The 24,711-nt window shown below is 44.4% G+C and overlaps 1 protein-coding gene and 2 pseudogenes across 1 annotated transcript in view; 2 read left to right on the top strand and 1 right to left on the bottom strand.

Moving 5' to 3' along the window:
- Stx12 (syntaxin 12) overlaps positions 1–21,985 on the bottom strand; it is a 29,203-nt gene extending 7,218 nt beyond the window's left edge. Inside the window, exons 1-5 of the mRNA XM_050150487.1 lie at positions 21,749–21,985; positions 8,684–8,753; positions 5,849–5,948; positions 688–825; positions 327–370 (exon numbers count right to left, since the gene is read on the bottom strand). Of these exons, the coding sequence (XP_050006444.1) occupies positions 327–370; positions 688–825; positions 5,849–5,948; positions 8,684–8,753; positions 21,749–21,866 (470 nt within the window). The 5' untranslated portion in view covers positions 21,867–21,985. The remainder of the gene's footprint in view (positions 1–326; positions 371–687; positions 826–5,848; positions 5,949–8,683; positions 8,754–21,748) is intronic.
- Positions 21,865–23,153, top strand: LOC126507838 (prostaglandin G/H synthase 2-like; annotated as a pseudogene).
- Positions 22,990–23,998, top strand: LOC126507833 (prostaglandin G/H synthase 2-like; annotated as a pseudogene).
- The last annotated feature ends 713 nt before the right edge of the window (positions 23,999–24,711 follow it).

Genomic DNA, 24,711 nt, shown 5'->3' with positions numbered 1-24,711 from the left:
GATTAAAGGAGTTGTGCACCATTATGCGCAGCTCTGATTTTTTAAAAAGTGAAAATAAGTCACAAAGAGGCTGGAGAGAGATGGCTCAACTGTCAAGAGCACTGGTTGCTTGTGTTGAGGACCAGGTTTGACTCAGCACCTACATGGTAGCTCACAACCATCTGAAACTCCAGTTCCAAGGAATCCGAAGGTCTCTTCTGGCCTCTATAGTTACCAGGCATTCACAAGGTGCATAAAATTACATGTAAGTGATAGCTCCATAAACATAAAAAAATGATAATAATAATAAATTCACTACCCAGCAGGCTGGATGAATGATTCTTTACCTGTCAAATGAGACGAGCTGCTCTTCTCTTTGCCTGTCTTCTGCCTAGAAAGCAGATGGCATTATCTCTGCTGTTATCCAAAACCATGCCAGAGACACAAAACACGGGGAGCCTTAGCTATAGGATCAAAGAGTGACATCCCTCCACTCTAACAGCATCTGTAAGATGACACAGGACTCTGAAAATCTGTCGGGTCTTGAGTAGGAAATGGACGCATGCAAGTCTGCCTCAGTGCAGACCCAAGGACAAAGGATTCTGCCCGTGACTCTCATTTGGTACAGAGTGAACCAATGGTTGGAAAGGGAAAACACCTGGGGGAGACTCTGGGCTTGCAACGGCCTTCTCTTGGGAATGAACTCACAGAAAGACGAGATCCAGCTCTTGCTCTGGCGATACTTTCTTTCTCCTTCTCAGACACCCTTCTCTGCACGGCCTGGAAATTGTTCAAGGCTGACGAGAAGTCATTCATGAGACGCTCCTTCTGAAGTCTCTGCTGGCGCTGAAGAAATCAAGCAAGAACTTGAAATTTCAAACAAACTTGGAACCACTTGGTTTTAATACCCGTTAAAAGCGCAATTATAAATCTAAGAGATTTCAAAGTATAAAAATTATTACAAAATAGGCTCTTGCTTTTTTTTAAAAGATTTATTTATTATTTATTATGTATACAACATTCTGCCTTGATGTATGCCCGCACGCCAGAGCAGGGCGCCAGATCTTAGTACAGATGGTTGTGAGCCACCATGTGGTTGCTGGGAATTGAACTCAGGACCTCTGGAAGAGCAGCCAGTGCTCTTAACCTCTGAGCCATCTCTCCAGCCCCTAGGCTCTTCCTTAAGTTAGTAAACTTGCTCCTTTCTAACCCAAATCCCGGGTTAACCCTATGGACTGGGTCAAAGCACACTGATGTGTCATTGATCTCGTAACCCAAAAGGAAGTGCAGTTTGGAATACTTGTTGCCTGGAGAATGTAAATGCACAGTAAAGTCCTTTGTGCTCAGACTGGACTGAAGGACTGTTTTCTGTGGAGCTCTACTCCTTTATACTGAGCTACGAGCTTTCCTGGGAACCACCGCTGTCTTCTTTTACGGCTTTTCTTTTTGAGTCTCAAATTTTTCAAGAACTTAAAAACCACCTCATTTACCCTCAGGCAACCTTCACCAAGCGTACTCATATCTCTCAAAATGTACAAAGAGGCCTGAGCTGGGCCAGACCTGGACAGGGAACAGCGTCCCAGTCTTCCCCCATGGTACAAGGACACAGAAAGTCGTGGCAGTGACAAGGTGCTGGGGTTAAAGGTCACCCGCGAGCCTGACTTAAGTATTGTATTTTTAAAATAGCTTATTTTCCCACATCATAATGGTAGAAAACAGCAAAACTTTAAAAAAAAAAAAAAAAAGAAGGTAGTTTGGTTGGATCCAAAGCTGTATAAATAAGAGAGGCTAAGACTGGAAAAGCAGGAAAGACTAACTAGCCAGTTCCAAATGTCAACCAAGTGCATTTAGGAGTCACCTCTAAGGAACAGAGCAATGGCAACTGAGCAGGGAACACAACTATTAACTTGGAGAAATTAGACTGTGATGGCAGCTGGAATAGGAAGAAGTAAAAAAACTTACTGCAACAATCTAGGTTTAATGGGTAGGAGGATATGATGGCAGTAATTTGATCACAAGGAGGAATTTAAGAAACATTATGACTTAGTATCTAGAGATGGAGGAAGAGGGGTAAAATCAAGAATGACTCAGATTTCAAACCTGAGAAAGCGATGGCAACACTTGAAAGCAAGTTTAGGTGAGGATTTTTTTCTTCTTTCTGGAATTTTAATCTTTGCATTAAAAACAGTATAACCAGCACAGTGGCACATGCCTTTAACCCCAGCACTTGGGAGGCAGAGGCAGGTGAACCTCTGTGAGTGCAAGGCCAGTCTGGTTTACAAAGTGAGTTCCAGGTCAACTAGAGTTACATAGTGAGACTTTGTCTCAAATAAACAAACAAAGTGTCCCACCCCACCCCCAAAATTCTGTGGGCTGTAATCCCAGTACTCAGGAGGCAAAGATGGGAAGACTGCTGTAAGAAGGGACTTCTGGAATATCACCCCCAACCCTACCACCTAAAATTACTGAAGCCAGGGATGATGGTGCATGCCTTTGACCCCAGCACTCAGGAGGAAAAGGCAAGAGGATCTTTGTGAGTTCAAGGCCAGCCTGGTCTATACAATGAGTTTCCCAGGACACCAGGACTACACAGAGAGACCAATAAACAAACAAATAAATAAAAACTCACTGGGTCAAATACAGGGCCTTATACATACCAAGCAACCACCCTACCACTAAGTTACCCTCAGTGCCAAAATACTATTTTTAAGATATATCATAAATACCTTCTGCTTTACTATACTCTTTATAATTATGAACTTTATTATTACATACATTTTATGAACTTGTTTTTAGTACATTTTATGGAAACATTCGTTCCACTGTTGCCAGCTTTAAATCACTATAAATAAAGCTAAAGTGAGTCCCATTATAATGGTAATTTATACTTGATTCTAAAACAGACACATCTTTTTCCCCTTCAGAATTTTTTTCCCTTAGGGATTAGATCAAAAGGCACATTTTTTTTTCTTCCTGTGCTAGGGATAGAACCAAAGACCATGCACATGCCAGCTAAGTGCTCTACCACTGAGCTATATGCACCCAGTCCTTGCACGTAAACTATTTCTCTGATGATAGGTAGAGCCAATCAACTCATCTCCCACTATCACCACACTTCACAGGGAGACGCCAAGGGCTGGAGATGTAGCTCACTGGTTGATCAGATATCTAGCATACACAAGGCTCTGGATCCCATTCTCAGCACCACAAATAAGCTGGAGACAACAGAAGAGGTATTGTTAACAATACCTCTTCAATTGCCTGAAGGCTCTGGAGCTAAATTTGGGGAACTATCTGGGTGCCACAATTACAAAAGGCAGTACTGAAGTCTGTAAGTGAGGCTCCTGAGGAAGAACGAATGGGGTGAAGAAATCAGAGTCAACAGCAGAACTTTGGAGTGTGCCAGCTTCGAGGATGAAACAGTGAAGAAGGCTGAAACTCATCTTGGGCACCATTAGAGTTGGGGGACAGAACTAAAGAGTATCATGGAAGAGCAGGTTTCAGAAGAGACAGGGTGAGTAAGAGGACCAGAGAAAACAAAAAAGCCAGGTGCTCTTAGAAGCCAGCAATGGGGAGGCAGAGATGAAGGATTGCCACAAATTCTAGAGCAAACAGGCTACATAGTGAAATACTGACTTGAAAGAAGGGAGCTCAAAAACAAAAAACAAAACAAAACAAACAAACCCAAACCAGGAGCCAGCCACCGATAGAAAGCGGGTGTATGGGCTAGCATATAGGGCACTGGGGAAAAGATGAGTGATGGGGTCGAGCCAGAGTAGATATAGAAAGGACAAAGAGAAGTCAGCACAACAGCAGAGAAACGGAATTGTATTTCACTGAGGAGAGCATGTTTGCAGCGCTATTTTGTATTCTTAATGATTCAGGCTAATGGAAGGGAGTAACAGCATTCATAATCCAAAAATATATTTGTCTTTGGCTTTGGAACACATTAGCTGAAGTTTTTGGTAGCAGACCTAACTTTCTATTTATACTTTTCTGGAGTACTTATAATACTCCGCCTGCACTAGGCCTTTAGTACTTATAATAGTCAGCCTGCACTAGGCCTTTAGTACTTATAATACTCCGCCTGCACTAGGCCTTTAGTACTTATAATACTCCGCCTGCACTAGGCCTTCAGACTCCTTTTGCATTACTATGAAAGTGATCAGCACTGGCAAATGTGTACTTCTTCAGTGCGCAGCTGGAGAAGGAAAGGGATGATTTGGAAGCAAGCTGAAGAAGCTGGAAGGAAGGGAGACAGGCCCATCATTGAAGTATAAGTAAACAGAGATGACCAGAGGACATTTGTGTGATATTTTCATTGTGTTCTGACTGATAAATAAAGCTTTCTTGAAGTCAGAGGGCAGAGCCAGTTACTAGTTAACCATAGAGGTTTGGAGGACTGAAGGTAGATTGTAGCGAGCTGCATGGAATCACACCTGATGGAGATGTATAATCAACTCCTGAGTTGGCTAAGGCCTGACTTATGCTATGATCACGCAATGATTATCAGCTGCTTGCATATGCGTGGACCTATGGGCAATGCCCACCTGGCAATCCGTGATTGGCAGCCCATGCCTACGTAAGGGCTGGGAGAGGTTTGCCCGAGGAGAGAGGGAGAGGGAGAGAAAGTGAATAAAGTCCTGGAATAAACTGCAGTAAGAAGAGCTCCAGTGGTCCCGTCATCCTTGCGGGTCGAGGTGGGGCATGACAGTAGATAGCATATAGGAAGTGGTAAGGTGGGGCTGAGAGAAAAATCTCAGCTTTTTTGGATGGAGGAACTGAAGAAGTAGAAGCAACTGTGGCTGTTCCCCTGATTCTCTAATCTTTCAGGTTTTTACCCCAATTTCTGACTCCTGATTTTTTATTGATAAGATTAATTAGATTTATGCTTCAGACACTCACTAGAATGCCCCAGTAATGCTGGGGATCAAACCCAAGGCTACACGCAGGTACTGTATGCAAGCACTCAACTACAGAACATCTCCGGCAGAATAGAGAATTCTTCCCTGAGCATTCCTTTATCCTGAGGCCTATGGCTGATGTTTGGTGAGATACAGAAGTGACTGCAAAATCTGAAAGATGTTTAATTAGAAATATAGATATGAGGCACAAAACAAACTAAGGACCCTGTAAGTGTAGCTGATACAAAACCCCAGGGAGATGCAAACACTGAGATTCTTCTTTGGCAAAATACACTGTAGTATTGTTATCAATAACAGCAGTAGCCAGCACACACTAAGGACATGCTGGATGCCAGGCACCCTGCTACACCTCGTACATACATTATTGCCACAAGAGTCATGTTGCCTCTCTGTACAGGTAGTGTAGTAACTCTGATGGTCATTGTTACACAACCTATAATTACTTGGAAAAAGAGTCTCAATGAGGGATTGTTTGCACTGAGTTGGCTGTCAGCACGTCTATGGGAGACTGCCTTAATCAAATCGATTAGTGCAGGAGGACCCAGCCCACGGTAGGCAGCACCATTCCCCAGGCAGGAGACGATGAACTGTGCAATAGTGGTGAAACGGAGCTGATGCAGCATGCGGGAAAGAACAAGCATGCATGCACTCATTTCTCTCTCCTCTGACCGTGGATGAGATGCGGCTAGCTGCTTCAGGCCACCTTGATTTTCCCATAATAATAGACTGTAAGCTGGAATTGTGAACTTTAAAAAAAAAAAAAAAAGCCTCTTCTAGGCTGCTTTTTGTTGTAGTATTTTATGACGGCTACAGAAAAGAAACTACTGCATGTGGTAAGGAAATCACGGTTCAAAACAAAAGCCCTTCTAGCTTTTGTTCCACACACTACTACTCTATCAGAGCAAAGTCCTTTTCTATCAACAAACAAAACAGAAAATACCAACCTGCTCTGACGCAGACAAGGGTAGGGGCAAGGACCCTAATTCCTTCAGCAACTCATTTGTCTCTTTGGCGAGCTGATTTGTGGAGTGTTGCAGCTGTTGCCTGAGAGAGAAAAGACAGGAGTCAGGGCGCCATGGCTTCCTGAGAGCTCTGTCTACTACTATTCCTTTTCGCTCGGGGGCTCCCAGTGCAAGGAGCGAAGGGCCATTCAAACAGGTGCTTCAATGCCTGTGCTCACAAACCCACTTCAAGGCCTTCCCCATTACTGAAACAGTTCCACTGAAAAGGAAGATGCTCAATGATACCTGCTGGAGGAAGCACAGATAAGGAATCTCAGCGTTTGGAAAGAAAAGTGTGACAGTATTCTGACACAAACATAGGAGTAATCACTACCTACACCCAAACCTAACGGCTTTAACACACCGAGCTCACTTAAAATCCCCACTGATTTCTCAGGAGCTCTGCATCGTCAGTACCTACACAGTCCACGGACTAGGGTACCGGTTAGATGAAACATGCACCTAGAAAAAAATTCCAAAGATCTATTTCCAAGCTCTTGCTTAAAAGCTGATTCTTTTGCAGATTTATCCTTAGATTCCCTCCCTTGTTATGCCTGACTTTCTAGCTCTTCCCTCCAAAACATAGCCCTATGCCATTTAGAGCACTTGCCTCTTGTGCAAGATACTGGGCTCAATCTCTAGCACCATAAAAAGTAACAACCAAAAACCACCCAGAGAGAAGCTGGGTGCTGGGCACAGAGGCCTTCACCACTAGTCCCAGCTCCTCTGAGGCTGGTTTAGGAGGAACATTTGAGTCCAGCCTCTGCAACATAGTGGAATGGGTGGATGGAAGGAAGGAAAAAGAAATTCAAGAGGAAAGAACATGAAATGTAAAAGTGATACTATAGAAATAAAAAATAGATAAATAAAAAGTTCTTCCCATCATCTGGCCATTCCTATGAAGGTTTTAAGAGGTGACAGAGAAGCCACATGCTATAGTCTAAACTCATGTTGAAATCCTAGCCCCCAATGATATTATTAGGAGGTAGGACTAGAAAGGGATGAGCTTGTATGGGCCTTTCGTGAACGGACTAATGCCTCCTACACCTCCTACGAGGCACCAGAGAACTGCCGGCCTTACCGCTTCCACCAAGTGAGGACATAATGAGAAAGCATCAGATGCCTAGCACAGGCATACTCATTTAATCCCAGCACTCAGGTGGCAGAGGCAGGTATATCTCCAGGACACTAGCCTGATCTACACAGTAAGTTCCTGATCTACATAGGGCAGCTGGGGCTATAGTGAGATCATTTCAAAAGGATAACAAAAACTAAATGTTATCTGTGAAAAAGAGGTCCCTCATTAGACACCATATCTGCCAGAGTCTTGATCTTCAACCCCTCAGCCTGGAGAACAATGAGAGAAACAAATTTTGCTTGTTTATGAACTATTTTGTCTATGATCTACTGCTGTAGCAGCCTTACTGACTAGGCCAGCCCATCATCCTTTTCACTGCAAGCAGACAGCTAGGATTAGAAAACAAGAGAGACAACAGAAGGAGTCCATCAGAAGCCAGACCGTCCCAGAAACACTAGCATATGCAGACTTGTCACCTCTCCCTAGAATAGCATCCTGTGATAGCAGTCACTCACTCCCTCACTTCACAACAGTGAGAGGAAACAAACAAGGCTGCTCAGTAGACTTTAAAGAATCTGGTGGTGCGCTCCTTTAATCCCAGCACTAAGGAGGCAAAGGGAGGCAGATCTTTGTTGAGTTTGAGGCTAGTCTGAGATCTTGTCTTGGGGGGAGTGTGAGGGGCATGTATGCATCTGTGTGTATATATACCTGTACCCACATGCACATATATACATATATATACACACACACACATACAAGAATACCAGAACTTTTAAAAAATGACATTTTATTTGTTTAGTGTGTGTGTGTGTGTGTGTGCGCACACACGCGCACGCACATGTGCATGTGGGTACAGGTGTGCCAAGATGCATGTGGGACACGCTGACATTAGAAAACAACTTTCCAGAGTTAAAGAGTTCTCCTTCCACTATGTAAGTAACAATCAAACTCAGATCCCCGGCTTGACGGCAAGCTCTTTTCTTTACTTGCTGAACCATCCTGTTGGCCCTAAAGAATAAAAGTTTTACTTTATTATTTTATGTAAATGGGTGACTTGCCTGCATGTATACCTCTGCACTACAGGCAAGCAGTGCCCACAGAGGCCAGAAAAGAGAGCTGGATCCTGTGGAAATGAAGCTATAGACAGTTGTGAGCCACAATGTCAGTGCTGGGAATTGAACCAGGTCCTCTGGAAGAGCAACCAGTACTCTTAACCACAGAGCCATCTCTCCAGCCCCAAGACTAAAAGTAAACATAAAGTCAAGAAAAATGCGATTTTTAAAAAAATTCAGTTTTCCCACCAGACCAGTTCTTTTCTCTTGCATGGTTCCTCACCATCACTGAGAATGAACTTTTTTCATTTAGAGCTGGAAATCACCTAGACTAAATCGTCAGGAGTCTTGTGTCAACAGAGGGTCATCAATACAGGGACATGATATGGCTCCTTGAAACAACTGAAGAGTGGAGGAGTTCCTTCTCTAACTCCCTAAATAACTCTGCGAACCTGACCAAGGGAAGAAAAGACGCAGTTCAAGGCAGGAAAAATCTGGATCCATTAATAAACTTTGGTCCCCTCTTCCAGATTCAGCTATTACCACCTGACCCACTGCCTCCTGTTCTGACCTCACAGACCTGAAGTGGGCAGACACTATGTCCTCAAAGGCCAGCACAAAACTCAGGCTTGTTGGGAAGCTACTCACAAATTTTCCTGGAGCTTGCTTGAGTCTTGTTTAGTTCCAAGTTGGCTCATCAAATTCTTTATCTGAGCAGCTAGAAAGAAGGGAGGAAATTTATTTTAAAAAATAAACACATTCATCATGTGCATCCTACTTCTCAGAGCACTGGTCGCCCCATAGCCCACATGCATGCAACTAACAGGAACCAGGCTAAGACCAGAATCCTGACAGACACGGTCCTCCAGAGTGCTTACCAGGAGCACCCTTCTCCTCCCGAGCAGAGGTGGTTTGGTTTGTTGTCTCCAAAGAACTGATCAATTCTTCTCAATGTCCCATGACACTAAATGTTCAACCCCCTTAGGACTGGGAAAGCAGCGGATTGGAAGTGTATGTACCCAAAGCCTGGGGTTCCATCCCAATAGCACAAGAAAGAGAAGGAAACACTCACTACCTCTGAAAGAGCCTCAGAGCTACAGCAATCTGCAACGTCTTCTGACTTGTTTTTTTGAGACAGTCTCAACCTGCAGCTTAGCCGCAAGCTTTCTATCTTCCTGCCTTAACAGCCTATGAGTCAGACTCCTGATGATTTTGTCTAGTTGGATTTCCAACCATAAATAAAGAAAAATGATTTGCAGTGATCCAAAGGGATCATGAGGGAGAGAATACATGGTCTGGTGGGAGGGCTCCTGATTCTTTTTTTTCCAAAAATCACATTTTTCTTGACATTCCAAGTGTGAGTCACTACAGCAGCCTGCAACAAGCAATTTTAATCCATGGGGCTGAGGATGCAGTTTACTTGGTAGGGAGCTTGTCTAGCTTGTATGAAGTCCTGGGTTCAATCCTCAGCACCGCATTAAAAAAAAAAAAAAAGCCAAAGTGGTGCATGTCTTTTTGGGTTCAGAGGTACCCAAGGGTATGTAGGAAGTTCAAAGCCAGTCTGGAATACATCAGATCCTGTCTCAAAAACAACAACAATGAAAATGTATCTAACAATACAAACTAGCTTTAAAAAAAAAAAAAAACAGAAACTGTTTCTAAGAAAGACAATGAACGTTTATTTTAGCAGCAGGTAAACACTTATTCAGTTCTTCTAGTGTCAATACTTGATCAAGATGTGTACACACCCTCTAACTTCTATAGCAATGGTCTGAAATAGATATACAAGGCAGGCAATGCACATATCTTATTTGTGCACACACAGTAAGTGACACCGTAAATTTTTCAATCCCAGGCACATAGACTCCAATGGAGAGCATTCTTTCCTAGATGGCATCACAGTCAAATACACAGTTTTGCTCAGCCCCTTCCTTTTCCTAGGTATCTGGTAGCCTGGGAATGCTCATGTTTTAATCCTCCACATCCAATCTCCTGGCCTGGCCCAGGCCTAGAAAGAGGGCCTGTGTCAGTACTGGTCTGCAGAAACCTTACTGTTCCTGTCCCTCACTAGTCTCTGCAAGAGACAGAGCCCTTGATTTCTTCTTGCCTTGCTTTCTATTTTCTTTCTTTGGTTGTCACAGAAGGTCGGGGAAGATTTACTAAGTTGGAGGATAGTTGCACGTTGTGTGTGTATGTGTAGTATGTGTGTCTGTCTGTCTCCTTGGGAACCCAGGACCTTGCACATGCTAACTCACGCTATCTAAAGAACAGAACTTATTAACTGACTACTCTTGTTGGTTCACGTGACGTAGTGTTTACAACTAATTTTGTTTGGTTGGTTTTTCAAAACAGGGTTTCTCTGGTAGCTCTGGCTATCCTGGAATTCACTCTGTAGACCAGGCTGCCTTGAACTCGAGATTCACCTGCCTCTGCTTCCTAAATGCCGGGTTTAAAGGCATGCACCACCTCGCCAGCTGGTGTTTACAATTGATTGATCACAGATGCCTGGGACAGAAATTACGCAGATTAATAGAAATGGGTTAGTTTAAAATATAAGAATTATCCAGAAATATGCTTAAGCTATTGACCTAAAAGTACTGCAAATAATATGGTTACTGTGTGATTATTTCAGATCCAGGCGGCTGGGAAGGAACGAGCACTCTCCGCCAACAAACGCTCAAAAGTAGACTACCACTGACTTGTTCATCCAGAGGACAGCACCTACTCCACACTGTCCTATACCCCAGACGGCACTTACTTCAGGAAGTTTAAGTTCTCAAGGGTGGATAAAAAACATACACCAGGAGGTGAGATTCCTACCAAAACAAATAAATTCAAGTGAAGGGGAAGGAGTAGGCAAGGGGAAGTCACTCACACCTGCTGGCCTGACAATGAGCACAGATCTAAAAAAAATGCCAAGAGGAAGCAAGACGCCTATGGAGAGGAGGTATTCCAGGCAAAGAGAGTAACTAGGGCAAAGTCCTCAAAACAAGAGCCAGTGGTGTGATATGGCCAGAGCTGAGTGAGCAAGAACTAAAAGTGTTCGCCAAAGAGATAGTGGGAAGCCAGGTTATGGAGGACCTTGTGCAATTCTGATGAGATTTTAATTAAATGGCAAGCCCCCGATGGGTTATGAACGGCATGCCGTAACCAGAATTCAAATGCAGGGCTGGTTCCGACTGCTGTACGCTTTGAGTCACACAGAGCAGCTCTCAAAGAGCTGACTCCTAAAGGAAATAGAATGCAGTCGCACAGGGTTGGTCTGGATTTTCTAGGGTTCCACTTTGCCCTACCCTGCTTATCTGACGGTGCCCTAACCTAACTGCAGATAGGCTGGTGTTCTTGCTCTAACCTGCTCCCCTCCCCAGAGCCCTCCCATTTCTGGGACTATGCCTCTGTCGTCACTGGAGACCAGCAGAGTACCAGGCCCTTGGTGGGTACAAGGATACCGGCTGAGTGGTCGCTTCCCTTCAGCTTTATGGCATTCACATTAAGGCGGAAGATGTGAATTAAGGTAACTCAGGACTAAGGAGACTTGGCCATTAACCAGACGTGCAGAACTTGGCATGGTGCTTTGTTCTGCTGGGCCCCTTTCTTACCACTTCAGGTTATATCCAGATTTAACTAATGTTTATTAAATACTTACTATGTGTGTAGAGTTTCACTTTTTCTCATTAAATCTTGTAGTTTGCTCTATTTAGCTAAGACTGGCTTCCATACATAACTGAGGACGACCTTGAACTTCTGATCTTCCTGTCTCCGAGTGGAATGCTGGGGTCCTCACGGGCATGGGCCACCATGCCCAAGTTTTTGTGTTGCCAGAGATTAAACCTGAGGATCTGTGCATATGGGGCAAGTACTGTGCCAGCTGAGTCACACCCTCAACCCTCCCATTAGACATTGCTACTACTGCCAACTAAATGATCGCCAAAGTCAGCAACAGTGGAACAGCTTTAGTCCCAGAAGGACAGTGGGTAACCATGGGGTTTGTCTGCAACCCAAATATGCGGCTCAGAGATGGTCTACCTGTGCTTTGCTTATTCGAGACAGAGTTTCTCTGTGTAACCTTGGCTGTCCTAGAACTCACTCTGTAGACCAGGTTAGCCTTGAACTCCGAGATCCTCCTGCCTCTGCCTGCCTACCAAGTGCTGGGATTAAAGGTGTGCGAGACCACCCAGCCCTGTGACTTTCTCAGTCTTGTCAAATGCAAGGTACAAACTGGGCATATTGGCACAAGCTTAATCTCAGGAGGCAGAGGCAGGCAGACCTCTGTGTGTTCAAGGTGAGCCTGGTCTACAGAGTGAGTTCAGGCCAGCCAGGGTCACACAATCAAGACTCTGTCTCAGAAAAACAAATAAGTAAATAAAACTAAACAAAAAGTGGAGCAGCTGAGCTCAGAGGGTGGGGAGGAACTGAACCTCAAGGCCAACTTGGACTACAGAGTGAGATTCTGTTTAGAAAGCAAGCCTTTGCCGGACAGAGGTGCTGCACACCCTTAATCCTAGCACTCTGAGGCAGAGGCAGACAGATCTCTGAGTCCAAGGCCAGGACAGCTAGGGCTACTTGGAGGAAGTGGGGGAGGGGTAAACTGAGAATATCTAAAAGTGTATCAAAGTATGTAACCAGGTTTTCATTACCTATCAAAACATTAAATACTCTTAAGGAAGCTGTGGAGATTTCACAGACTCTGGAAAAAGCCAATAACTAGTTGTTTTCTGTGTACTTTCAGATGACATAGAACTTTTCTTCCCATCTAGACTTTTCTGATTTCCTTTGTTGAAATCATCTGGACTTCCGAGTTAAGAAGTTTGGGGAAGCAGGGCTGGGAACTTGGGAGTCACTTGCTTAGTAAGCACCAGAATGAATGTAAGCCTTCATTGGCTCTGTCTGTATTTCTGAACACTAAGATACCTTCCTACAAGTTTCCATCTAGACGCATCAGATGTCCTAAAATCCAAACCATGATGGTGATAGGGTCTTCCACTTCCCAGACCAGGCAGAGTTGTTCTTGCAGACTGCCCTCTGTGAGCACAGCATGAGGAACTGTGACTCGTGACCACTGGTCCACATAGTTGACACCCAAGAGCTGCAGCCCTCCCAAAACTTAAAGCACAAAACAGGAATGTTTACACATACATTTATTTTCATTTGAGTGTGCCTAAAATATCAAAATGATACATTTTGAAAGTATTTTTAATCAAAATGAGTTCAATCTAAAAGAATCCTTTGTCCATTTGGTTAACATGAACAATCCTTTTCTTTGAAAACTTTAAAAAATTTTTATGTAAATGGGTATTTCGCCTGCAGGTATGTCTGCACATCACTTGTGTGCTTGGTGCCTGAGGATGCCAGAAGTCCGGGGTCAGCCACCATGTGAGCTGTGGGAATTGGGCCCACGTCCTCTAGAAGGGCAGCAAGTGCTCTTAACCCCTGAGCTAACTCTCGAGACATGAGCACTCCTTTTCTAAGAACTCTAGCAAATGAAAGTTTTGTTTTGGGGGGAGGTGAGGTGAGCAGAATGGTGTGGGAGTGTGTGGGTCAGGGAAAACCTTGGGTGTCATTCCTCAGGGGCCACAAACCTTGGCTGGCCTTTGACCTCAAAGGCTCCATCTGCCTCGGTCTCCCTGGCACTTGAAGTAGCACATCTGGGTTCTGGAGACCAAACAGAGACGCTGAAATACGCTAGCTCTTTACCCCTCTGTGACATGTTACTTCTAGGAATGCGGTTCAGTGGTCGGATGCTTACCTGCCATGCACTTGTATAGCCTGGAGCTCAGTCCCCAGCACATGAAGTAGGTAGACATTTATAACATTTATAATATGATTTTGCATGTGTAGACTGGCTGGGAGTGAGCCAAGGGTCTTACTGGCTGGGCATGTGCTCTACCACTGAGCTACATGCTCAGCCTTTGTTAAAATACTATGGATAAGGGTTGGATTGATGGCTCAGTAGGATATAGTATTTGCTGCTCTTCAGAGGACCCAAGCTCAGTTCTCAGCACTTACATGGCAGCTCACAGCTGTCTATAACTCCAGTTATAGGCACCCAGTACCCTGCCCTTCTTGGTCTCTTTAGGCACCAGGCGTGCACATAGCACACACACATACAGACAAATGCTCATACACGTAAAATAAATAAATAAAAAATACTTTAGATAAAGACAATTAGTACCTCCTATGAAATGTTACCTAATACTAGAAACTATGTTTATGCCAAATGTAAAGGCAAATCCTTCTTTTTGTGTAAACATTTTATAATTTTATAACAACGCCCAGGTCTAGCATGGTAACACAAGTCTGTCATCCCAACACTTGGGACACAAAGCAGAAGGATCAGTTAAAGGTCAATCTCAGATATCTATACAGTTTTTGGGGAAAAAGAAACCACTAGACCTTAACCTCTCCTATCTCTGACTTCTCATTTTTAAAAGTGTGCCCTGGCAAAAATTCTTCAAGAAACAAGGGCTGGAGAGATGGCTCAGAGGTTAAGAGCACTGACTGCTCTTCCAGAAGACCTGGGTTCAATTCCCAGGACCCACATGGCAGCTCAGACCTGTCTGCAACTCCAGGGTCTAACACCCTCACACAAAATATACATTCAGGCAAAACAATGATACGGATAATAACTAATTTTAAAAAAAGAAACAAAAAAGAATACGAAGTAAATCAATTTATTGTATATTATCACTAACATCAACACCAAGAATTATTCTAATTTGAATACTCCTGACGTATTTTTTAGCAGATATCAGCAGAATCTAAATGTCCCCATGAACCACAATCCAAATCTATTTAATCATATTGAAAGCAACTTCCCATCACAGATGGGACAAAATTCTTCTTAGTTGAGACAATCTAATGTTCTAAATCAATATACTAAAAAATATTCAGCTGTTAAAGACTAGGCTCACAACCAAAAAATAAAAAAAAAAATTTCATAAGATGGAGAGATGACTCAGCAGTTAAGAGCATTTGTTTTTGGGTTTTTTTGTTTTTTTGTTTTTTTTTTTCAAAACAGGGTTTCTCTGTAGCTTTTGGGGCCTGTCCTGGAACTTATTCTGTAGACCAGGCTGGCCTCAAACTCACAGAGATCCACCTGCCTCTGCCTCCCAAGTGCTGGGATAAAAAGTGTAAGCCATCACTGCAGGGCACATCTGTTGTTCTTGCAGAGGACCTGGATTAAATTCCTAGCACACATGTAAGCTTATAACTATCTGTAACTCCGATTCCAGGGGACCCTGACTCCCCTCTTCTAACCTATGAGTCATACACACAGGTGAACACTCATAAATAAACATATTCAATGAAAAAAAACATTACTTATACTACAACATAAAACAAGGCCAGGTGTGATGTCACATGTGTTTAATCCCAGCACTCAAGAGGCAGAGGCAGGCAGAACTCTATCCAGACCACCCAAGATACATAGTGAAATCCTGTTTCATTTTTAAAAATAAATAAATAGAAAATAAAACAAAAGAAATCCACAAACTCAAAACCTATGAAAAGGCTTTTGTACTGGTTATGACGGTGAAGCCAACTCAGGCCTCTATGCACAAAATGAGGCTTATCCTCTGACGTCACAGAGGCAGTAAAAACTACCTATCACACTAACACACACACCATATACACACACATTTATTAGGACTGAGCTACACCCTCAACCCTCCTTATAGAGACAGGGTCTTTAAAAATAGAACAAGTTATTTATTCTCAGGCGAGCTACAAACTCCTGATCCTCCGGCCTCAGCTCCTTGAAAGCTGCGATTTACCTTTTACAACAACAGCTTGTCACGAGCGGTGGCGCACCTACAATTCTAGCACTTGAGAGGCAGAGACAAGAAAATCAGAGGTTAAAGGCTAGCCTAGGCTACACGAGACCTTGTATCACCGCTCCCCCACACAAACCAACCAACCAAAGATCTAGTCACTAAACAGTAAATCTCTGAGGGGTGAGTGGAGAACTATGGTTGGAATGTAAAATGAAATTATAAATAAATAAATAAATGGGAAAAAAGTAAACATCTAAACTAAACTAAAAATTAGTACTGATAGTTACAGGCATAATATTCCATTTCATAAAGGAATGACGTGTTGTTAAGACTTCCTCTTTAAGACAGGCTCTTGATATATAGTATTGCATAGCTTGGAACTAGCTCTGTAGCCCAGGCTGGCCTTGAAACTCAATGTGGTGATCCTCCGGACTCTGCCCCTCAAGTGATAGAATTGCAGGTATGGACCACTATGTCCAGCAAGACTGCCAATGTTTGATTCTTGGTTCTGCCACTTCCTAGCTGAGTGGTCCAGAGGAAATGACTACAGTCTTCTGTTCCTGCTTCCTCCCCTAAGAAGCAGGGGCACCAAGAGAAGCTTCATGTGGCTGATGTGGGATGAGATAACAGAGGCTAACTTTAGAATACTGACTGGCACATAAAAACACTCAACTAAGGATTGCTATTAATATCAAACTCAAGACCAAGAAAAATGTACTTAGCAATGATAAAAATCAATTAAGTACATACTGAATGCCAACACACCCACTGCTGAGCCAGGCACTGTCTACAGAGAAATGTATAATGCATATCCTTCATCCCACAGAAGTAGTATTGCTCTAGTGACAAGGTCAAAAAGCTTGGCTTAGTTAAGGAATACTGACTACAAGTAGATAGTGAGGGAAAATTACTTGTTATGTTTAAGGAAAAGGAACCAAATGATAACAAACATATTAGTATTCACTAGGTGGGGAGCAGGTACTGTTTGTCATCTTGAGACAGGGTCTCATGTAGCCAGGCTGAGGCTGGCCTTGAACTCCTGACTCCAAGGGTGAGGATTATAGATGCCCACTTTGTAGGAGACACTGGTTTATTACTTTACACGGTTATCTCAGTCAGTCCTCAAACCCTATGAAATAAACAAGACCATGAGTGAGGAAACCACTTACAAAAGTGGTAAGAAGCCAAGGGAAAATCCAAACTTAGTTCACAAACATTTAAATACTCAAAGGTTTCTTAGTTTTTCAGTAAGCAAAACAGAACCTGGCATGGTGGCACACCCCTTTATTCCCACCTCTCTGAGTTCCAGGCCAGCCAGAGTTACATACCCTGCCTCAAAAAAAAAAAAAAAAAAAAAAAAAACAGTGTCAGGCAATCAGGCAGTGATGGCCTATGCCTTTAATCCTAGCACTCAGGAGGCAGAGGCAGGTCAATCTCTGAGTTCAAGGCCAGCCTGTTCCACAGAGCAGGTACCAGGACAGCCAGGGCTACAAAAAGAAATTGTCTTGAAAAAAACAAAACAAAACAAAACAAAAAAGCAAGTCAGAGTTGAGGTCAGTGCCTCTGTCTATAATCCTCGTGCTCAGGAAGCTGTCGCTGGAAGACATCCAGGAGGATAACAGGAGCTACAAAGTGACAGGCTACCTCTAATAATAACAACGATTTTTTTTTTACAATTTCTCTTTTTAATATTTAACTATATGATTATTCTGCCTACATGTATGACTGTGTACCATCTGTGTGCTTGGTGGCTGTGGGTGCTGGGAACTGGACCCAGGTCCTCTATAAGAACAACAAATGCTCTTAACCAATGAGGCATCTTTCCAGCCCCAATTTTAATAATTTTCTTTAAAAAGTTAGCTGGGTGGTGGTGGCGCATGCCTTTAATCCCAGCACTCGGGAGGCAGAGGCAGGCGGATCTCTGTGAGTTCGAGACCAGCCTGGTCTACAGAGCTAGTTCCAGGACAGGCTCCAAAACCACAGAGAAACCCTGTCTCGAAAAAAAAAAGTTTAGGCATGCATAAATAAATAAATAGATAATAAACAAACAAAAATACAAATAAGTAAAGTTCAGGCTGAGTGTAGTGGTGCATGACTTTAGTCCCAGCACTGTGAGTTCCAGGCCAGCCTGGTCTACATAGACATTATCTTAAAACAAATAAATAAAAGAAATCAGCCACATAAGGAAAGAAATGCTGTTCTTCGAGAGTTGACTGTAAAGCTCTTTGGGTTTTTTCCTACCTTTGCCTCAGAAACATCTGTCTTGACCCTTCAGAGGAGGTGGAGTCAGGGTTCTCCCCCCCACCCCCAGCATGTACTGTAGACCTGCCCGTGCTGGGCGGCCATCCTGAGCTGCACCTTTATCCCACCATGCAGGCTGCCCTGTTTTAGGCTGATGTGCTCCACAACCCCAAACTCAAATCTGTGGTTGAACAGTTCAGAAAAAGAGGAACAGCCACTCTCAGGTTTCCATGGGCGAGTGGGTATGTGCTTTTGAGCGCCCATTCTCAGAGAGTGCTTGGGTGTGTTGGCCGTGACTTTCACCTACATTCAGGAAGCTTCAAGATTCTATGTGGCCCAATCCCTGCCTACCTCTCTGACTTCTTTTCCTACTTTGCTCCCTCTCTTTAACCCAGCCACACCTGCCTCCTTGCTAGTCTTTGTCACGTCAAAGTCCTTGGATTTGCCCTCAGCACACACGACCTTCCTCCACTGCTCACAGCGCTCTTTCCAATCTGGTATCTGCTCACGCCAACATCGTCTCCTCAGAGGCCGTCCTCACCAGCTTACCACCCATCCCTTCTCCCTTCTCCGCTCTTTCTTTCCTCCAAGCACCTGCTACTACTTGATATTATTTATATGCACACACACGGATGCACACAAGCATCCACACAGCACCGGCAGCACCTCGCTCTCTGCTCCCTCGCCAATCAACAGCAGCGCTCAAAGAATGCTTGCTGGGCCCTGAATGAACGAACCCATCATATGTTTCCGACTGCGGTAATTAGTAGATAAATAGAATGAATAGCCATGTTTCCTACCTCAAACGAGTTAACACTTTAGCAGGGAAGAGGGACATATTACAGGAAAAGAATCCACAGCTTCAGGGTGCACACACGCAACACACACACAATCCGCTGTGCAATTTTTTAACCTTTCTTAGTCCGTTTCCTAACCCATAGGCCAGGAATATTTGTAATTATTTCACAGGATCGTCATGAATTAAGATATCATATGTATCTTCTGGGCAGTAGTGACACAAGCCTCCGCACTCAGGAGGCAGAGGAAGACAAATCTCTGAGTTCAAGGCCAGCCTGGTCTGCAGAGTGAGTTCCAGAACAGCTAGGGTTACTCAGAGAAACTCCGTCTTGAAGAAAAAGGAAAAAAAATGATATCACATGCAAAGTACTTTTCATGCCGACTAGTACACTACGTACTTAAACAGTAGCTAGTAACATATTAATTGTTGACTCTAATGATCCCCTTGAGTCCAATGCCTAATCCACAGCTAAATCAGTATCTACCACAAGGACACCATTTCTATTCCCCCTTTTTTTTCTTTTTTTTTTGTTTGGTTTTAAGACTCACTCTATAGCTCAGGCTGGCCTTGAACTCCTGGAAACCTTCTCACCTCAGCTTCCTGAGAGCTGGGATTACAGGCCTGACTCATCACACCTAAATTTTGGCTTTTCCCTGTTCCCCCTTCCCTCTCTCCCTTTTTCCTTTTGAAAAGGGTCTCACTATGTGGCCCAGGCTTGTCTTGAACTCACAATACAGTTTAGATGTGCCTCTAAGTCATGGCAATCCTCCTGTCTCACCCTCTCAAATGCTATAAGTATGTACCACTATGCACAGCTTCAAATCTAATTTAAGTAAACACAAATTTGCTGTTAAAAGAATATACGCCAGGGCTGGAGAGATGGCTCAGAGGTTAAGAGCACTGGCTGTTCTTCCAGAGGTCCTGAGTTCAATTCCCAGCAACCACATGGTGGCTCACAACCATCTGTAATGAGATCTGGTGCCCTCCTCTGGCATGTGGGCATACATGGAGGGAGAATGTTGTATACATAATAAATAAATCTTAAAAAAAAAAAGAATCTATGTCAGTTCCTATGCCTACTACTCAGTTCAATACTCAAATACAGAATATTCCACAGAAAGACATTTAAATTAGGTTTAGTCTTTATGAGAAAACTTCAGTTTTGAAACAAATTTTCTTTCTTTTCTTTTTTTGATTTGTTTTTTGTTTGTTTTTCAAGACAAGGTTTCTCTGTGAAGCCCCAGCTGATCTGCAACTTACTCTGTAGACCAGGCTGGCCTCGAACTCAGATCTGCTTGCCTCTGCCTCCTGAGTGTTGAGATTAAAGGGTATACCCACTACCACCTGGCACAGAATTTTCTTTGACAGTTTTTATTTATTCTTATTGTACGCTATGTGGAACATACATACAAACTAATGGAAACACACACATTGTGCATGTAAGGGAAGAGTGTGTGGAGGTCAGAGTACAACTTTGCCCCTTCCACCTTTCCATGGGCTCTGGGACACAAAGCAGGCCATCAGGCTCGCACAGCAAGCACCTACCCCTGAGCCTTCTTGTCTGCCCCTTGAACCGGGATTTGCTGATCTAACCTGTAGTATGGCTCCTCGACAAAAGGGAACTGGAACACAAGTACCACATTTTTCTAATGATCGATCACATTATTGTGTTTCTAATATCTGGGTTTAACAAGCCGAATATTCTTCCTACCTCCAAACACCCAGTCCTAACCCTTCCCACTGAAACCCCACCTCTCAAATTCTACAATTTACATTTAGATCTAAAAGCAAAGGGACAAGCTGGGTTTGGTGGTGCACATCTTTAATCCCCCTGCTTTCAAAAGGCAAAAGGATCTCTGAGTTCAAGGCCAGCCTGGAACAGAGTGAGTTCCAGGACAGCCAGAGCCACAGAGAAATTCTGTCTCAAAAACAAAATAAAATAAAAGCAAAGCAATAGCTTATGCTTTAAAGTTTAGGACATATGTAATTCAGAACTGACCCTACCTATTAACAGGGTATAGCTAAACTCACAGAAACACAATAATAACACGGATGGTCGTCACCATTTTTTAAAGCAAAAGCTGCTTCTGTTCTGTTTACGAGGCTCTAGGCCGATTCTGAGTCCCCTGAGACAGCCTGTATTTGTCTCTCAGCTACAACCTTAGGCTCCGAAGGTGCAGAATGAGGTTCAAGGAAAGCAGGGACTCAGTAAGCACTTGGAGCCAAGCGTCTCTGTGTACCATATCCGAGACAGAAAATGAAATCCTCATGCTCAAAATTTTAAAAACTTCTTTGCTACAAAAGACAACGTGAATTAAAAATGTTCCCGGTGCATCCTCTGTAATAAAACAGGAGTCCTCCCACCCCTTAAATACCAGTCAGTGACTCTGATTTCCAAATTAATTACAGGAAGCACAGTGTATTAAACACACGCATTCGCCACTTCCCTGAATTGAAAGTTGCTGATGTCTGAAGACCCGACCGCTGAGCAGAATAGGAACCCAAAGTCTCAACCAGCAAGCAAGCCCTGATCCAAACTGTGGAAAGCGAGGTGGGTGGGGAGGTGGCTATGACAGGAAAAATTCAGCTGACCACTGCGCCAAGTCAAGACTGTTGTTCACAGTCCTGGAGATGACACACGCTCCCTCCCACCCTCGGGCTGTCAACTCAGCTCTGTTGACCCAACACGGTGAACTCACAACGCTCAAGATAGGGGTGTGGACCTCAAGGGCCCGAGCCTGACCCACCCGAGGAAGCAGCTCGCCGCGCCCGGAGTGGAGGCTCACGGCGGCCCCGGCTGTGGCCTTGGCTGCCGCCGGGACTGGGCTCCGCGTCTTGGCAACCTCACCCAGGCCTGTCCCTCTGGTCGCCACCCCCCTCCAGCTGGGTCCCCTCGCTCACTGGCTTGACTGATCCGCTGGATGTTGCCACTGCACGTCTGGATGATGCTGTTGAAGTCCCGGAGCTGGGGCCCCGAGGGCCCGGGATTCCGATACATGTCTAAGGGACCGTAGGACATGACAAGGAGCAGAGACCGGGTCGCGCTTCACGGCGCTCCTACCGGAAGCTGCCACTAGCCGGGCCCCGCAGCTGAGAAGAAAACCGGGAAGAGAAAGGGCGGGGGTAAGGAGCCACGACTGCGTGCGCACTGACCCCGCCCACTGACGGTGCGCACGCGCAAACCCTGCCCCTGGTGCGCGTGCGCTGCTGTCATTTGAGAGTTTTTCAAACTGCTTGCAGCGAACGTCGTCGCCGCAGGACCGAACTTCTCCAGCTGCGCAGCTAGCAGCCTGCAGACGGCTCGCCCTACGCTCTGCCTGCCGCGTGCCGGCCTCCAACATGCCGATCCGCACCCTACTGCTCGGTGCGGCACTGGCTCTTGGCCTCCCTGCAAAACCGAGGTGAATGTATGAGCGTGGGATTGGACCCGTACAAATGCGATTGTAGCCGGACAGGATTCTATGTTGAAAACTGTTCAACACCTACTTTCTCTGACGAGAATAAAGTTACTGCTGAAGCCTACCGCCAGCACGGTGTACTCCATGCTCACCAAGGGATTCTGGAACATTATCAATAGCATTCCCTTCCTGCGGAATTCAGTCAAGAGATACGTGTTGCCAACCAGATCGCATTTGATGGACAGCTCACCCACTTACAAGGTATACACCGTATCTACAAACCTGGGAAGCCTTTTCCACCTCTCTTACTACACCAGAGCCCCTCCTTCTCTAGCAGATGCCTGCCCAACTCCCAAGGTGCGAAAAGGGAAAAAGGGCTTCCTGATTCAAAAGGTTCTGGGAAAAGTTGTAAGAAGAAAGTTCACCCCTGGTCCCCAGAGCATGAATGTGATGTTTACATTTTTCGCCTATCACTTCCCCCACCGCTATTTCAATACAGACCAGAAATGAAGACCGCCGTTCACCAGAGGACTGCACAAAGAAGGAACACCCAGAGTGGGTTGATGTGCGGCTCTCCAGAAAAGTAGGTTCATACTGATGGGAGAGACCCTCAAGATTGTGATCGAACAGCCCTTGAGTGGCATTACTTCAAACTGAAGTTTGTCCCGGCATTTCAATCAACGGTTGCACTATCAGAACCGCATCGCTGTTGAGTTCTAACACACTCTGTCCTTGGCATCCTTTGTTGCCGACACTTTTCAAATTAAAGACCAGAGGTATACCTTTGATCAGTTGCTCTACAACGACTCTATTACTCATAGAGCAGGGACTGAACCAGTTCACTGACTTGTTCACCTTGCTATCTGCTGGCAGGGTTCCCATCAATAGGAATGTCCCACTCAGTAGAACAAGCCACCACAACCTCAATAAACCACAGCAGACAGGTGAAATACCAAACTCTGAACGGGCACTGCAAACGCTTCTTCCTGAAGCCCGACAAATCATCTCAAGAACTCGGGAGAGAAAGACACTGCTGGGTTAAAAGCTCATATATGGTGACATTGATACCATGGAGCTATTGCCCTACTGATAGAAAAACTTAGTCCAGATGCTGTTTCAGGGGATACCCTAGTGGAAATTGGGGGCACCATTCTCCTTGGAAGGACTTATGTCTAATCTTGTCTGTTCCATACTACAGGAAGCCAAGCACTTTTGGAGGAGAAGTAAGATCATCAACGCTGCCTCAATTCAATGTCTCCTCCGCAATAACGTGAGGGGCTGTCCCTTTACTCCACTCGGTGTTCCAAGTCCACTGTCTCCCCGAACAGCCACTGTTAGTGCGAGTTCTTTGGCACCAGACAGTGACTTAGATATCAGATCCCTCCAGATTTGGGGGAACGCTAGTTGGGGCAAATGACAGCAAATAGTTGGAGACCTCATTGAATAAGTTTCCCCGGCCATGTTATGACTCCCCGGAGTCCACTGACAGCTTGCAAGAATTTTCGATCTGCATAAAAGTGTATGAGATTACCTCAACCCTTACTTCCTACTCTGTTCTATTCTGAGAACCCAAGCTCAAATAAGGGAGAATTAAGCAATCTTGAGATTCAGATCTGTAGCCAATCAGTGGCTCTTATGGGTTTCAAGCTATTTTTCTTTTTCCCTCCACTCATAATCTAAGCAATAAAGCAATAATATTTGTTGGGAACACACTGTGCATGAATCCTCACTTTAGGGCACTGATTTGTAAACATTTCACAACAAGGAAGCATCCCCATTTTTATCTTTAAAGTAGATTTTAAAAATCAATTTTTATTTTATATACATTGATGTTTTGCCTGTATGTATATCTGGGTGAGGGTGTTGGATGTGTTGGATCCCCTAGAACTGTAATTACAAACAGCGGTGAGCCACCATGTGGATGCTGGAAATTGAACTCCGGTCCTCTGGCAGGGCAGTCAGTACCCCCAATGTCTGAGCCATCTCTCTAACCCATGAAGTAGATTTTTTTTAGTGCAACAAAAGTTAACACAGAAAAGTAAGTGTTATTTTCCCTTTTACAGATGAGAAAATTAGGACATAGAATATTGATCACTTTGAGGTTTGATTGGAAACCCAAACACTAAACTAACTCTCTCGCTGCTTCCCTAAACCCATTCCCAGGGGAGATGACTCAGCAAGCAAAGGCATGTGCTGTCAAGCCTGAAGACCTGAGTTCAAGCCCAAGGATCCCCATAGTAGAAGGAGACAGCAAATTTTCCTCTGACCTCCTGTACCTTTTGTGGCAAGCAACAGACACGCACGCGCGCACACACACACACACAAATATAGTTTCTAAATGTTTTTAAAAACCTCATTTCCCGGGACTGGAGAGATGGCTCAGAGGTTAAGAGCACTTGCTGCTCTTCCACAGGAAATGGAAATGATATTTATCCCTGGCAATGCGGAAGCATGCGTGGGCAGCCT

Source organism: Alexandromys fortis, unplaced genomic scaffold, assembly GCF_014885135.2.
Source record: "Alexandromys fortis isolate MF-2015 unplaced genomic scaffold, M_Fortis_MF-2015_v1.1 scaffold_26, whole genome shotgun sequence".
In the NCBI taxonomy this organism is placed as follows: Eukaryota; Metazoa; Chordata; class Mammalia; order Rodentia; family Cricetidae; genus Alexandromys; species Alexandromys fortis.
Note: the sequence above shows the minus strand (reverse complement) of the source record. Positions and strands in the feature narration are given on the sequence as shown.